This window comes from Uloborus diversus, chromosome 7 (assembly GCF_026930045.1).
Source record: "Uloborus diversus isolate 005 chromosome 7, Udiv.v.3.1, whole genome shotgun sequence".
NCBI lineage: Eukaryota > Metazoa > Arthropoda > Arachnida > Araneae > Uloboridae > Uloborus > Uloborus diversus.
In genome coordinates this window covers 146,550,148-146,563,759 of record NC_072737.1, presented here as the reverse complement: position 1 = coordinate 146,563,759, position 13,612 = coordinate 146,550,148, and the positions used below count along the sequence as shown (strand labels likewise).

Below are 13,612 nucleotides of genomic sequence, written 5' to 3'. Positions count from 1 at the left end.
CCGCTTCGTGAAATTAGCCAATAATAGCCAACCTACAGAAAAACCAGTCTCCATGCTAAATACATCGGAAATCTTCAATTGCAACCATACTGAGATACTTAGACATTTCCTGTGTTTTTAACATAATAAAAACATTTTTTCTGTGATCGACTCCCCTTAAAAGACCAAGATTCGTACATTTATGGAGCATTTATAAAATATTTTGACTCAGCCTTATTAGTTGCTGTTTGTTCAAACTTAGAATGATTTTTGAGGAAAGGTCTTTTGGAAATGCAGGTAGCACAATGCTCAGAATGCTAAAAAACGTCACTGTAAAGTGAAACAGGCAAACAGGTTCCAGCAACTTAGGGCGGGCGTCGATGTTACAAAGAGATGTTATAGTGACGGTCTTCATAATGTCATAAATGACAGGTGCAGCGACGTTGCACTGAAGTCCTAAAAGAACATGTCACAAATGTTTCACAAATGATTTTTGAGGAAAGTCTTTTTGGAATGCAGTAGCACAATCATCAGAATGCTAAGAGCAGTGGTTAAAATGAGACCCTTTTCTTATTAGTCACGTAAATATATTAAATCGCGTAACGATCACGAAACGTCACTGTAAAGTGAAACAGGTTCCAGCAACTTAGGGCGGCGTCGACGTCACAATGAGATGTAATAGTGACGTCTTCATAATGTCACAAATGACAGGTGCAGCGACGTCGCACTGAAAGTCCCAAAAGAACATGTCACAAATGTTTCACAAATGATTTTTGAGGAAAGTCTTTTGGAATGCAGTAGCACAATCATCAGAATGCTAAGAGCAGTGGTTAAAATGAGACCCTTTTCTTATTAGTCACGTAATATATTAAATCGCGCAACGATCACGAAACGTCACTGTAAAGTGAAACAGGTTCCAGCGACTTAGGGCGGCTGTCGACGTCACAAAGAGATGTTACAGTGACGTCTTCATAATGTCACAAATGACAGGTTGCGGCGACGTCGCACTGAAGTCCCAAAAAAAACATGTCACAAATGTTTCACAAATGATTTCTGAGGAAAAGTCTTTTGGAATGCAGTAGCACAATCATCAGAATGCTAAGAGCAGTGGTTAAAAATGAGACCCTTTTTCTTATTAGTCACGTAATATATTAAATCGCGCAACGATCACGAAACGTCACTGTAAAGTGAAACAGGTTCCAGCAATTTAGGGTGGCGTCGACGTCACAAACAGATGTTACAGACTGAAGTCCCATGAAACATGTCACAAATGTTTCACTGTGCGACTCCTGTGAGACGTCATTACTCTAATTTGTCACTCTGACTACTGTAACTGGTAGGACTGGGAGATATCAGAAACTTTAGTACCGTCGATATATCATTCTCCAGATGTCGATATTTTCGATATATCGATATATTCACGGAATAATTCAAATTTTGGAGTGGGGGGGGTTGCAAAGGTTAGAGTTCCAAGCATATTATATCGAAAAACAACAAAAAAACACTTCCAAATATAAAAAATACAATTGTTTCCCCTAATTCAAAACTTTCCTGGAGGGAGGGGGTGGGGGGTATAAAAGGCATAGTTCAATACATGACAAAAGTGCTCGGCAACGAAAACGTTTATAAAATATTAAATTCAATAGTTTTGTTTAAATATTTTTAATTTGAGCAGTCTTAGTAATTTTGAATATACTTAGTATATATATATATATATATAATATAAATATATATACTAATATATATTATATATATACTATATATATATATATATATATATATATATATATAGTATATATATATTATATATATATATATACTATAATATATATATACTATATATATATATTATATATATTAGCTAGGGTGGTCCTTATTTTTAAAGTTGCAGATATTTTACGCGACGCCCCCCTCAATTTGTTCCATGTGTACAAACTAAAATGATCCTTGCAAAATTTAAAGTCAATCCATGAATATTAACACGTGCCCCTAGGGCCCCCCTTTTTTGAGTTTCGAAGAAAAAAATTGCGGATTTTTCTCATTTTTTATGTAAAAATATTCTACCGTTTTATAGTTTAAAGTAATTTTGAACCTCAATAGGGTGCTGCTACTTCCAGATCGACCATTCTCTCACTTTCATTCTGTAAAATTTAACATGTTACAGAGAATAAAATGTACACCAATGGCCTTGGGTCAAGCGTACCGCTCTTCTGCGCTTGTTCCAACCAAGCGGCAGGGGAACGTTTCTTCCCATCAAGATGGACACAAGGGATTCTATATTCCATTAATGAATGACCTATGCCATTAATGAACGATCTTTGACAACAACAAATTGCCTCGTCCAGGTTTGGGGGTGCTGATTTACAAAATTCCCTGTGTATGTAATTGGTGTGTCAAATAGAGTCGCAAGGTTTCAATGCTATAAATATAAATAATTGCAATTATATTTTAATTCGCTGTTCTTTAGTTATAAACATACCTACATGCGTATCCAATTTTTAATTTTTAAAATATAAATATCGAAAAATCCTCGATTACTGCTAACATAAAAATATATTGTATTTCCCATAGCTAAAATATAAATTACAAAAAAAATATCCAGAGCAGAACCATGTAGAAATCTATACTTTAAATTAATTTTCTTCTATTTCAGTACATAGTCCTTTAATATCATTGTCCGAAAAACTCTAATCGGACTTCGAATCAGTACACTCGTAACACATATCGCACAAATACATTTATTCACAGGACACAGCACATAACAAGAAAATATTTACACAAGACATAATTTCATAGCAAATTTGCCTAACTAATGCTCAAAACTCGAAAATAAAACTCAATAACTCAAAATGAAACTCAATAACTCACTATTTCATTTTATAAAATCTCTCAAGTGTTTCTCGCTTCTCAATACTCAAAATACGCCATCCAAACTCACATTTTTCAACTCTAATAATCAAAACTCTTTTCGCACGCACATTCTAAAGATATTTTGTTGCCAACTCTCAGAAAACAAAAACTAAATAAAACGATTTCAATTACGCATTTCACTAGTAAAATACAATAAAATTATTATAACGAGGAATCTCTCAACATTCTCCCACCTTGCAATATGAAATTTACTAATTTGTATTGCAACACAAAACCTAAGAAATATCAATTAGATCAAAGAAATTATAACAGTTCAAATGAAACAGAGTTTTACATCTTTAAACGTTCAGGTACTCTAATCTTTCTCCCATATCTGGTTTCTTTCAAAAGGGGCCGAGTGTTGTTAGATGTTTCTTCTCCCACAAACACGTCTGAAGGTATCCCAGGCTCTTTTCTCGTTCCTGAGAAAAAGGTTGTTTCTGCAGAGGTCTCTTTGACCAGCGAAGGTAATTTCAAAGAACTAACTTCAGTCGCAGATAGTTCTAAGGGATATAGCCTTTGAAATGGCCGCAGTCTCTCTCCTTGTTGTGTCTTTACTCTGGCTACTCTGGAATGGCCATCTGCTCCAGGATAGATTTTTATTACTACTCCAAGAGGCCAGTCATTACGCTTGGATCCGTCACTCCCTATTAAAACGATATCACCAACTTCTAATGAGTTAACTTTCCTATAGCCTTGGTTAATTAGAAGTGCAAAATATTCATTTCTAAATCTTTGTCGTAAGTCTTCTCTTAATTTCTGTAGATATTTGGACCTTCTTGTCAACAAGGTTCTGTCTACCACATCTAGATCAGCATTTTCAATCTTGGTGCAGTTGTCACTTACCAGAAACATAGCCGGAGTTAAGGGCATCAGTTGATCTGGTGAACTTGATATGTATGTCAACGGTCTCGAGTTGATGATTGCTTCACAGTCGCATAATATTGTTGAAAGCTCCTCGTAGTTAACAGAAGATTTACCTAGCATTCTTCTTAAAAGGCCTTTCAGCATCCCAACCATGCGCTCCCACCAACCACCCCACCAGGCAGCGGTTGGTGGAATGAACTTCCAAGAAATCTGTCTTGTGGTGGAATAAGAGCTTATTTTATTCCAGTCGAGCGTCTTTAGCACATTGTTCGTTCCAACAAAACTCATGCCGTTGTCTGTGTAGAGAACAGCAATTCTTCCTCTTCGAGCTACGAATCGTCTTAATGCTAAGATGAATGACTCTGTTGACATTGACTTAACTAGCTCAAAATGTACAGCTCGGTAAACCGCACATGTAAATAAAATGATCCAGGCCTTTTCTCCTGATCGCAAATACAAAGGCCCGGCATAATCAGCCCCGGAAACTTCAAAAACACCTGCATGGGTGACTCTGTCTCTTGGTAATGGGGCGAATGGCACTTCCAGAGGTTTAGCTGTATGGCGTTTACATATAACACAGTTAGAAATCACTTGCTTAGCTAATTTCCTGACGCCTAATATCCAATATTTTTCTCTTAATCTCACTAATAAAGTAGACAGTCCTGCGTGGAAAGATTTTTTATGTTCTTCAGTCACCATTTTCAATACCGCTTTATGTTTTGAAGGTAACAGAATAGGACTCTTAAACTCTTCTGTTTCCTCACAATCAAACAATCTTGTTTGTAATCGTAGTAATCCATCCTTATCTTTGAATGTTTGCAGCTTCTGCAAACGATTATTTTCATGAAATTGCTCTGACTGTATTTGCCTCATAAGTGCAATTTCAGCTCTGTTGTACTCATCAGTTGTCAACTCTCCTATTATCTTATTCTGACTGGAAATATTGTGATAAAATCTATAGATCCATCCAATTGTTCTGATTGTCTTCGTATAACTTGAAAATCGGTCACTTACAATGTTATCTGTGCATTGCATGTTGACCATAGATGATACCACGCCTCTCTTTCTTTCACTTTGAATTTCTTCTTCATCAACACAAAATTCGTCTTTTGGCCATTCTTCCGATGGGAAATACAACCATTGCGGACCTTCCCACCATTTTGACGAAAGAAGTTGACGAGCAGAACAACCTCTACTCGGAAGATCTGCTGGATTTAGTGATCCTGGGACGAACCGCCATGCATTCAAAGGAGTCAAGGATCTAATTTCCTGCACTCGGTTTTGTACAAACACTCCCCACGGCCCTTCTCTTCTCAACCATGAAAGAACGGTAGTAGAATCAGTCCAAAACACAATTTTCTCTTTTTTGAATTCTTTCAGAACTTCTACAGAAAGACGTGCTAAAATTGTGGCTCCAAGAAGCTCTAATCTTGCTATAGTCGTCTCTTTCTTTCCACAAGGTGCAATCCGAGATTTAGCTCTTAGCAGATGAACAGCTACTGAATCATTCAAACAAATTTTTATAAAAACAACAGCTGAATAGGCAGACTTACTAGCGTCGCAGAAAAAATGTAAACTATCAATTACGTATTCGCATTGCAACCATCTAGTTATCTTCAATTCTTTCAAAGTCTCCAAATTTTTCAACCATTTCAAGAATTCTTCTTCAATATTTGTATCTACTTCTTGATCCCATGTTAATTTGCATTCCCATAACCTCTGCAGCAAAAGTTTTGGCAGTAAAGTAACCGGACAGACTATGCCTAAAGGATCAAACGTTTTATGTGCAGCAGACAAAATTGACCTCTTAGAAATTTTCATCGAAGAGGTATCAGTATCATGTGATAACTTTAAACTGAGGGTATCATTTCCACGGTCCCACATCATTCCTAGCATATTCGTGGGTTCTGAAACTTGACAGCGGGAATCCGAGTACTCCCACCCTCGTAATTCAAATTTTCTCTCCATTAATATTTCTGTAGCCGCTTGCATAAATTTATGCAACTGAGCTTCATCCTTTACGCTAACAAGACAATTGTCCACATAAAAACTGTTAGCAAGTTCTTCTACAGTTTCAACGGGATATTTCGAGGACTCAACTCGTGCCTCTTCTAGTGCTGATTCTAAATGATACTGAACCACAGATCCAAGTAAAAAAGGGCTACACGAAGCACCGAATATTACACGACAGTGCCTGAAATACTTTAGCTCAGACTTATCGTTGTACCAGAGGAATCTCAGATAATTTTTGTCTCTTTCAGATACACGGATTTGCAGAAACGCTTTACATATATCAGCAGTAACCCCTATTTTATACATACGAAAGCGTGTTAATATTGATGGAATGAATTCAATAAGGTTCATACCCTTTTCAAGGCAGTCATTTAGACTTGGTGAAGATCTCGACTTAGCGGAAGCATCGAATACTGGCCTAATGCGAGTCGTACTATTTTCTTTGACAACAGGCCGATGTGGTAAATAATGCGATGGTTCTTGAATTTCATTATAAGGAACCTCTTCAATTATTCCCTCCTTTTCCCATTCTTTGAAAACCAGGTCATAATCCTCATACAGATTTTTCGCTTTTAAGTTCTTTACTGTGTTGTTCAGTCTCTTCAAAGCCAATTCAAAATTTTCAGGCAGAGGGGGATGTTCACTCAACCAAGGCAAATCAACGATAAACCTTCCTTCATCGTCTATTCTAACAGTTCTCAAAAAATTTTCTTTAGCTGCTGCATGCAATTCATCTTGCGTTTTCTTCTCAGATGGATCCAGTATACCGATCGTTTCCAGTGACCACAAGTTTGATATACAAGTATCATTACAAATCATACTCGTTACAAGTAATGCAGTGCTTTCTCGAGATTCTAAACTAGAGTTCTTCCCCATTAGTGTCCACCCTAGTTTAGTTTCAATTGCGGCAAGGCCACTAGGAAGTAATTTATAACCACCTGTCATCTCTACTATCATCCTCAATATGAATATTTAAGTCACAGAGTTCTTTTATACAGAGTTCATTTGTAGGTGGCTTTGTTTCACATATGACTGGTTGACTCAAAACGTCAAAATTGCAGTTATAATTACCGTTAGCACTAGTTAAATACAATTTAAAAACTTCATGTTTACACACACCAGAATTTTTTCCTCCGAAAAGTACATGTTTGAGACACTCTGAACCCAGGACTTCGTACTTCATCTCCTTTGCCGTATCCTTTAGAATGTATGACCTCTGGGATGCAGAATCAAAAATTGCTCTCGCTTTACGGCTCTTTCCTTTTCCTCTTATGATTACTATTAGGGTTTGCAACATCACTTTTGGTGACATTGAAATGTTTGCGAGAGCTGAATCTTGCTTTGGAGTTTCTTCTAATGCAACAACTCTTTCAGAAGACGAAGGTAAATACGGTTGCCCACTTCTGCACAGCAAAATATGATGTCTTCTTCCACAATTAGCACATCCAGCTTTCACATTGCATTGACGAACTTGATGTCCTGTTTTGAGACATAGAAAACAGCAGTGAGATTTTCCAACTAGTAATTCTCTCTCTTTAAGCGGTATTTTCCCTGCTTTTATGCAATCATTCGAATCATGGTGATTGTCGCAAAAAATACAGTTTCTGTTCCCGCGATGCAGTAAAAGGTCAGCTGCTGTTGCTACTTGAGCTCTATTCCCAAACTTTAATTTATTATCATTTTTCTTTTCACTGTTCTCTCGAGAAGTAGATTTCACTTTAGGGCAATCGAATGACTGAGAAGCTAAAATTATTCTTTCTTCAGCCTCTACCTCATCTTGTAGGAAATCCAAAATTGATCTCATGTCGTTCTTTTCTTCCAACTGTGAACTCAATTCATTTTCTGGAGTAACATCTCGCGTTCTCCGGTTTGTTGCTCGGCATCGTTCCCAAGCTCTCAAAGTTTCTTGTGGAAGTGATGATTCAATTAGTGGAAATAACATACAAGCATATTTGTCTCTAGTTACTCCTAGAGACTCTAATGCCCTCAATTTAGTCTCTAATAAGTCGTATAACACTCGAAGAGATTTGGTTTGAGCACTTTCTCTCTGAAGAATTAATGCTAATAGATCTCTTACATAGATCTGCATCAGCAATTCTTCTTTTCCAAATCTACTCTTTAATTGATTTAATGCTTTTTCATAGCTATATCCTCCAGGCGGGAAACTTTTGATTAAATCCTCAGCAATGCTACCTTTAACCATACTTTGTGACAAATAAGAAAACTTGTCATGTAGGTCCAAGTTGGAGTCTTTATCGATCTTTTGAAACTGTCCCCAAAATCCGAGCCAGTTTCTTATATCTCCATTGAATGACGGGAGCCGTATCTTAGGATACCGTAACAGAGTGTTTTTCTGTGACGTATTTGCACTTGAAACCGAAGCAGAATCTTCTTTTTCACATGATGAAAGTTTTTTGAGTTTTTGTCCTAAAACGCGCCAGCGATCAATATAAATCTCAGATTGATCGAACTCAGCATCACATTCTGTTTCTGAAATATTTTCATCGCAAAGATGATTTCTAACCTTGTATTCAGTCTCAATCATTAAAAGTGCTTTTTCTTCAATTACTTTAAGTTTAAGTAATTTATCTTCATCACTTAACCAAGCTTCTTCTGCATCAAATTCATTGCAAGCTTTCGTAAATAATCTCCTGTACTGTGTCCTGTTTTTCTTAAATTCATCCATTTTTTTCTCAGCACGATAATTAAATTTATTTTATTCAAACAGACGAAAGAGTCCTGTCCACGGACGCCAGATGTCCGAAAAACTCTAATCGGACTTCGAATCAGTACACTCGTAACACATATCGCACAAATACATTTATTCACAGGACACAGCACATAACAAGAAAATATTTACACAAGACATAATTTCATAGCAAATTTGCCTAACTAATGCTCAAAACTCGAAAATAAAACTCAATAACTCAAAATGAAACTCAATAACTCACTATTTCATTTTATAAAATCTCTCAAGTGTTTCTCGCTTCTCAATACTCAAAATACGCCATCCAAACTCACATTTTTCAACTCTAATAATCAAAACTCTTTTCGCACGCACATTCTAAAGATATTTTGTTGCCAACTCTCAGAAAACAAAAACTAAATAAAACGATTTCAATTACGCATTTCACTAGTAAAATACAATAAAATTATTATAACGAGGAATCTCTCAACATTCTCCCACCTTGCAATATGAAATTTACTAATTTGTATTGCAACACAAAACCTAAGAAATATCAATTAGATCAAAGAAATTATAACAGTTCAAATGAAACAGAGTTTTACATCTTTAAACGTTCAGGTACTCTAATCTTTCTCCCATATCTGGTTTCTTTCAAAAGGGGCCGAGTGTTGTTAGATGTTTCTTCTCCCACAAACACGTCTGAAGGTATCCCAGGCTCTTTTCTCGTTCCTGAGAAAAAGGTTGTTTCTGCAGAGGTCTCTTTGACCAGCGAAGGTAATTTCAAAGAACTAACTTCAGTCGCAGATAGTTCTAAGGGATATAGCCTTTGAAATGGCCGCAGTCTCTCTCCTTGTTGTGTCTTTACTCTGGCTACTCTGGAATGGCCATCTGCTCCAGGATAGATTTTTATTACTACTCCAAGAGGCCAGTCATTACGCTTGGATCCGTCACTCCCTATTAAAACGATATCACCAACTTCTAATGAGTTAACTTTCCTATAGCCTTGGTTAATTAGAAGTGCAAAATATTCATTTCTAAATCTTTGTCGTAAGTCTTCTCTTAATTTCTGTAGATATTTGGACCTTCTTGTCAACAAGGTTCTGTCTACCACATCTAGATCAGCATTTTCAATCTTGGTGCAGTTGTCACTTACCAGAAACATAGCCGGAGTTAAGGGCATCAGTTGATCTGGTGAACTTGATATGTATGTCAACGGTCTCGAGTTGATGATTGCTTCACAGTCGCATAATATTGTTGAAAGCTCCTCGTAGTTAACAGAAGATTTACCTAGCATTCTTCTTAAAAGGCCTTTCAGCATCCCAACCATGCGCTCCCACCAACCACCCCACCAGGCAGCGGTTGGTGGAATGAACTTCCAAGAAATCTGTCTTGTGGTGGAATAAGAGCTTATTTTATTCCAGTCGAGCGTCTTTAGCACATTGTTCGTTCCAACAAAACTCATGCCGTTGTCTGTGTAGAGAACAGCAATTCTTCCTCTTCGAGCTACGAATCGTCTTAATGCTAAGATGAATGACTCTGTTGACATTGACTTAACTAGCTCAAAATGTACAGCTCGGTAAACCGCACATGTAAATAAAATGATCCAGGCCTTTTCTCCTGATCGCAAATACAAAGGCCCGGCATAATCAGCCCCGGAAACTTCAAAAACACCTGCATGGGTGACTCTGTCTCTTGGTAATGGGGCGAATGGCACTTCCAGAGGTTTAGCTGTATGGCGTTTACATATAACACAGTTAGAAATCACTTGCTTAGCTAATTTCCTGACGCCTAATATCCAATATTTTTCTCTTAATCTCACTAATAAAGTAGACAGTCCTGCGTGGAAAGATTTTTTATGTTCTTCAGTCACCATTTTCAATACCGCTTTATGTTTTGAAGGTAACAGAATAGGACTCTTAAACTCTTCTGTTTCCTCACAATCAAACAATCTTGTTTGTAATCGTAGTAATCCATCCTTATCTTTGAATGTTTGCAGCTTCTGCAAACGATTATTTTCATGAAATTGCTCTGACTGTATTTGCCTCATAAGTGCAATTTCAGCTCTGTTGTACTCATCAGTTGTCAACTCTCCTATTATCTTATTCTGACTGGAAATATTGTGATAAAATCTATAGATCCATCCAATTGTTCTGATTGTCTTCGTATAACTTGAAAATCGGTCACTTACAATGTTATCTGTGCATTGCATGTTGACCATAGATGATACCACGCCTCTCTTTCTTTCACTTTGAATTTCTTCTTCATCAACACAAAATTCGTCTTTTGGCCATTCTTCCGATGGGAAATACAACCATTGCGGACCTTCCCACCATTTTGACGAAAGAAGTTGACGAGCAGAACAACCTCTACTCGGAAGATCTGCTGGATTTAGTGATCCTGGGACGAACCGCCATGCATTCAAAGGAGTCAAGGATCTAATTTCCTGCACTCGGTTTTGTACAAACACTCCCCACGGCCCTTCTCTTCTCAACCATGAAAGAACGGTAGTAGAATCAGTCCAAAACACAATTTTCTCTTTTTTGAATTCTTTCAGAACTTCTACAGAAAGACGTGCTAAAATTGTGGCTCCAAGAAGCTCTAATCTTGCTATAGTCGTCTCTTTCTTTCCACAAGGTGCAATCCGAGATTTAGCTCTTAGCAGATGAACAGCTACTGAATCATTCAAACAAATTTTTATAAAAACAACAGCTGAATAGGCAGACTTACTAGCGTCGCAGAAAAAATGTAAACTATCAATTACGTATTCGCATTGCAACCATCTAGTTATCTTCAATTCTTTCAAAGTCTCCAAATTTTTCAACCATTTCAAGAATTCTTCTTCAATATTTGTATCTACTTCTTGATCCCATGTTAATTTGCATTCCCATAACCTCTGCAGCAAAAGTTTTGGCAGTAAAGTAACCGGACAGACTATGCCTAAAGGATCAAACGTTTTATGTGCAGCAGACAAAATTGACCTCTTAGAAATTTTCATCGAAGAGGTATCAGTATCATGTGATAACTTTAAACTGAGGGTATCATTTCCACGGTCCCACATCATTCCTAGCATATTCGTGGGTTCTGAAACTTGACAGCGGGAATCCGAGTACTCCCACCCTCGTAATTCAAATTTTCTCTCCATTAATATTTCTGTAGCCGCTTGCATAAATTTATGCAACTGAGCTTCATCCTTTACGCTAACAAGACAATTGTCCACATAAAAACTGTTAGCAAGTTCTTCTACAGTTTCAACGGGATATTTCGAGGACTCAACTCGTGCCTCTTCTAGTGCTGATTCTAAATGATACTGAACCACAGATCCGAGTAAAAAAGGGCTACACGAAGCACCGAATATTACACGACAGTGCCTGAAATACTTTAGCTCAGACTTATCGTTGTACCAGAGGAATCTCAGATAATTTTTGTCTCTTTCAGATACACGGATTTGCAGAAACGCTTTACATATATCAGCAGTAACCCCTATTTTATACATACGAAAGCGTGTTAATATTGATGGAATGAATTCAATAAGGTTCATACCCTTTTCAAGGCAGTCATTTAGACTTGGTGAAGATCTCGACTTAGCGGAAGCATCGAATACTGGCCTAATGCGAGTCGTACTATTTTCTTTGACAACAGGCCGATGTGGTAAATAATGCGATGGTTCTTGAATTTCATTATAAGGAACCTCTTCAATTATTCCCTCCTTTTCCCATTCTTTGAAAACCAGGTCATAATCCTCATACAGATTTTTCGCTTTTAAGTTCTTTACTGTGTTGTTCAGTCTCTTCAAAGCCAATTCAAAATTTTCAGGCAGAGGGGGATGTTCACTCAACCAAGGCAAATCAACGATAAACCTTCCTTCATCGTCTATTCTAACAGTTCTCAAAAAATTTTCTTTAGCTGCTGCATGCAATTCATCTTGCGTTTTCTTCTCAGATGGATCCAGTATACCGATCGTTTCCAGTGACCACAAGTTTGATATACAAGTATCATTACAAATCATACTCGTTACAAGTAATGCAGTGCTTTCTCGAGATTCTAAACTAGAGTTCTTCCCCATTAGTGTCCACCCTAGTTTAGTTTCAATTGCGGCAAGGCCACTAGGAAGTAATTTATAACCACCTGTCATCTCTACTATCATCCTCAATATGAATATTTAAGTCACAGAGTTCTTTTATACAGAGTTCATTTGTAGGTGGCTTTGTTTCACATATGACTGGTTGACTCAAAACGTCAAAATTGCAGTTATAATTACCGTTAGCACTAGTTAAATACAATTTAAAAACTTCATGTTTACACACACCAGAATTTTTTCCTCCGAAAAGTACATGTTTGAGACACTCTGAACCCAGGACTTCGTACTTCATCTCCTTTGCCGTATCCTTTAGAATGTATGACCTCTGGGATGCAGAATCAAAAATTGCTCTCGCTTTACGGCTCTTTCCTTTTCCTCTTATGATTACTATTAGGGTTTGCAACATCACTTTTGGTGACATTGAAATGTTTGCGAGAGCTGAATCTTGCTTTGGAGTTTCTTCTAATGCAACAACTCTTTCAGAAGACGAAGGTAAATACGGTTGCCCACTTCTGCACAGCAAAATATGATGTCTTCTTCCACAATTAGCACATCCAGCTTTCACATTGCATTGACGAACTTGATGTCCTGTTTTGAGACATAGAAAACAGCAGTGAGATTTTCCAACTAGTAATTCTCTCTCTTTAAGCGGTATTTTCCCTGCTTTTATGCAATCATTCGAATCATGGTGATTGTCGCAAAAAATACAGTTTCTGTTCCCGCGATGCAGTAAAAGGTCAGCTGCTGTTGCTACTTGAGCTCTATTCCCAAACTTTAATTTATTATCATTTTTCTTTTCACTGTTCTCTCGAGAAGTAGATTTCACTTTAGGGCAATCGAATGACTGAGAAGCTAAAATTATTCTTTCTTCAGCCTCTACCTCATCTTGTAGGAAATCCAAAATTGATCTCATGTCGTTCTTTTCTTCCAACTGTGAACTCAATTCATTTTCTGGAGTAACATCTCGCGTTCTCCGGTTTGTTGCTCGGCATCGTTCCCAAGCTCTCAAAGTTTCTTGTGGAAGTGATGATTCAATTAGTGGAAATAACATACAAGCATATTTGTCTCTAGTTACTCCT

The 13,612-nt window shown here is 37.3% G+C and overlaps 2 protein-coding genes across 2 annotated transcripts; both read right to left on the bottom strand.

Annotated features, from left to right (window-relative positions):
- Positions 1-625: 625 nt before the first annotated feature.
- On the bottom strand, positions 626-6,714 carry LOC129226934 (uncharacterized). The gene is made up of 2 exons (XM_054861563.1): positions 4,771-6,714; positions 626-706 (listed from the first exon to the last, which is right to left on the bottom strand). The coding sequence occupies exons 1-2, from the start codon at positions 6,712-6,714 to the stop codon at positions 626-628; spliced, it is 2,025 nt and encodes a 674-aa protein (XP_054717538.1).
- A 507-nt stretch (positions 6,715-7,221) lies between these two features.
- LOC129226933 (uncharacterized) lies at positions 7,222-12,587 on the bottom strand. Its single transcript, XM_054861562.1, has 2 exons — positions 10,644-12,587; positions 7,222-7,248 (listed from the first exon to the last, which is right to left on the bottom strand). The coding sequence occupies exons 1-2, from the start codon at positions 12,585-12,587 to the stop codon at positions 7,222-7,224; spliced, it is 1,971 nt and encodes a 656-aa protein (XP_054717537.1).
- Between the last annotated feature and the right edge of the window lie 1,025 nt (positions 12,588-13,612).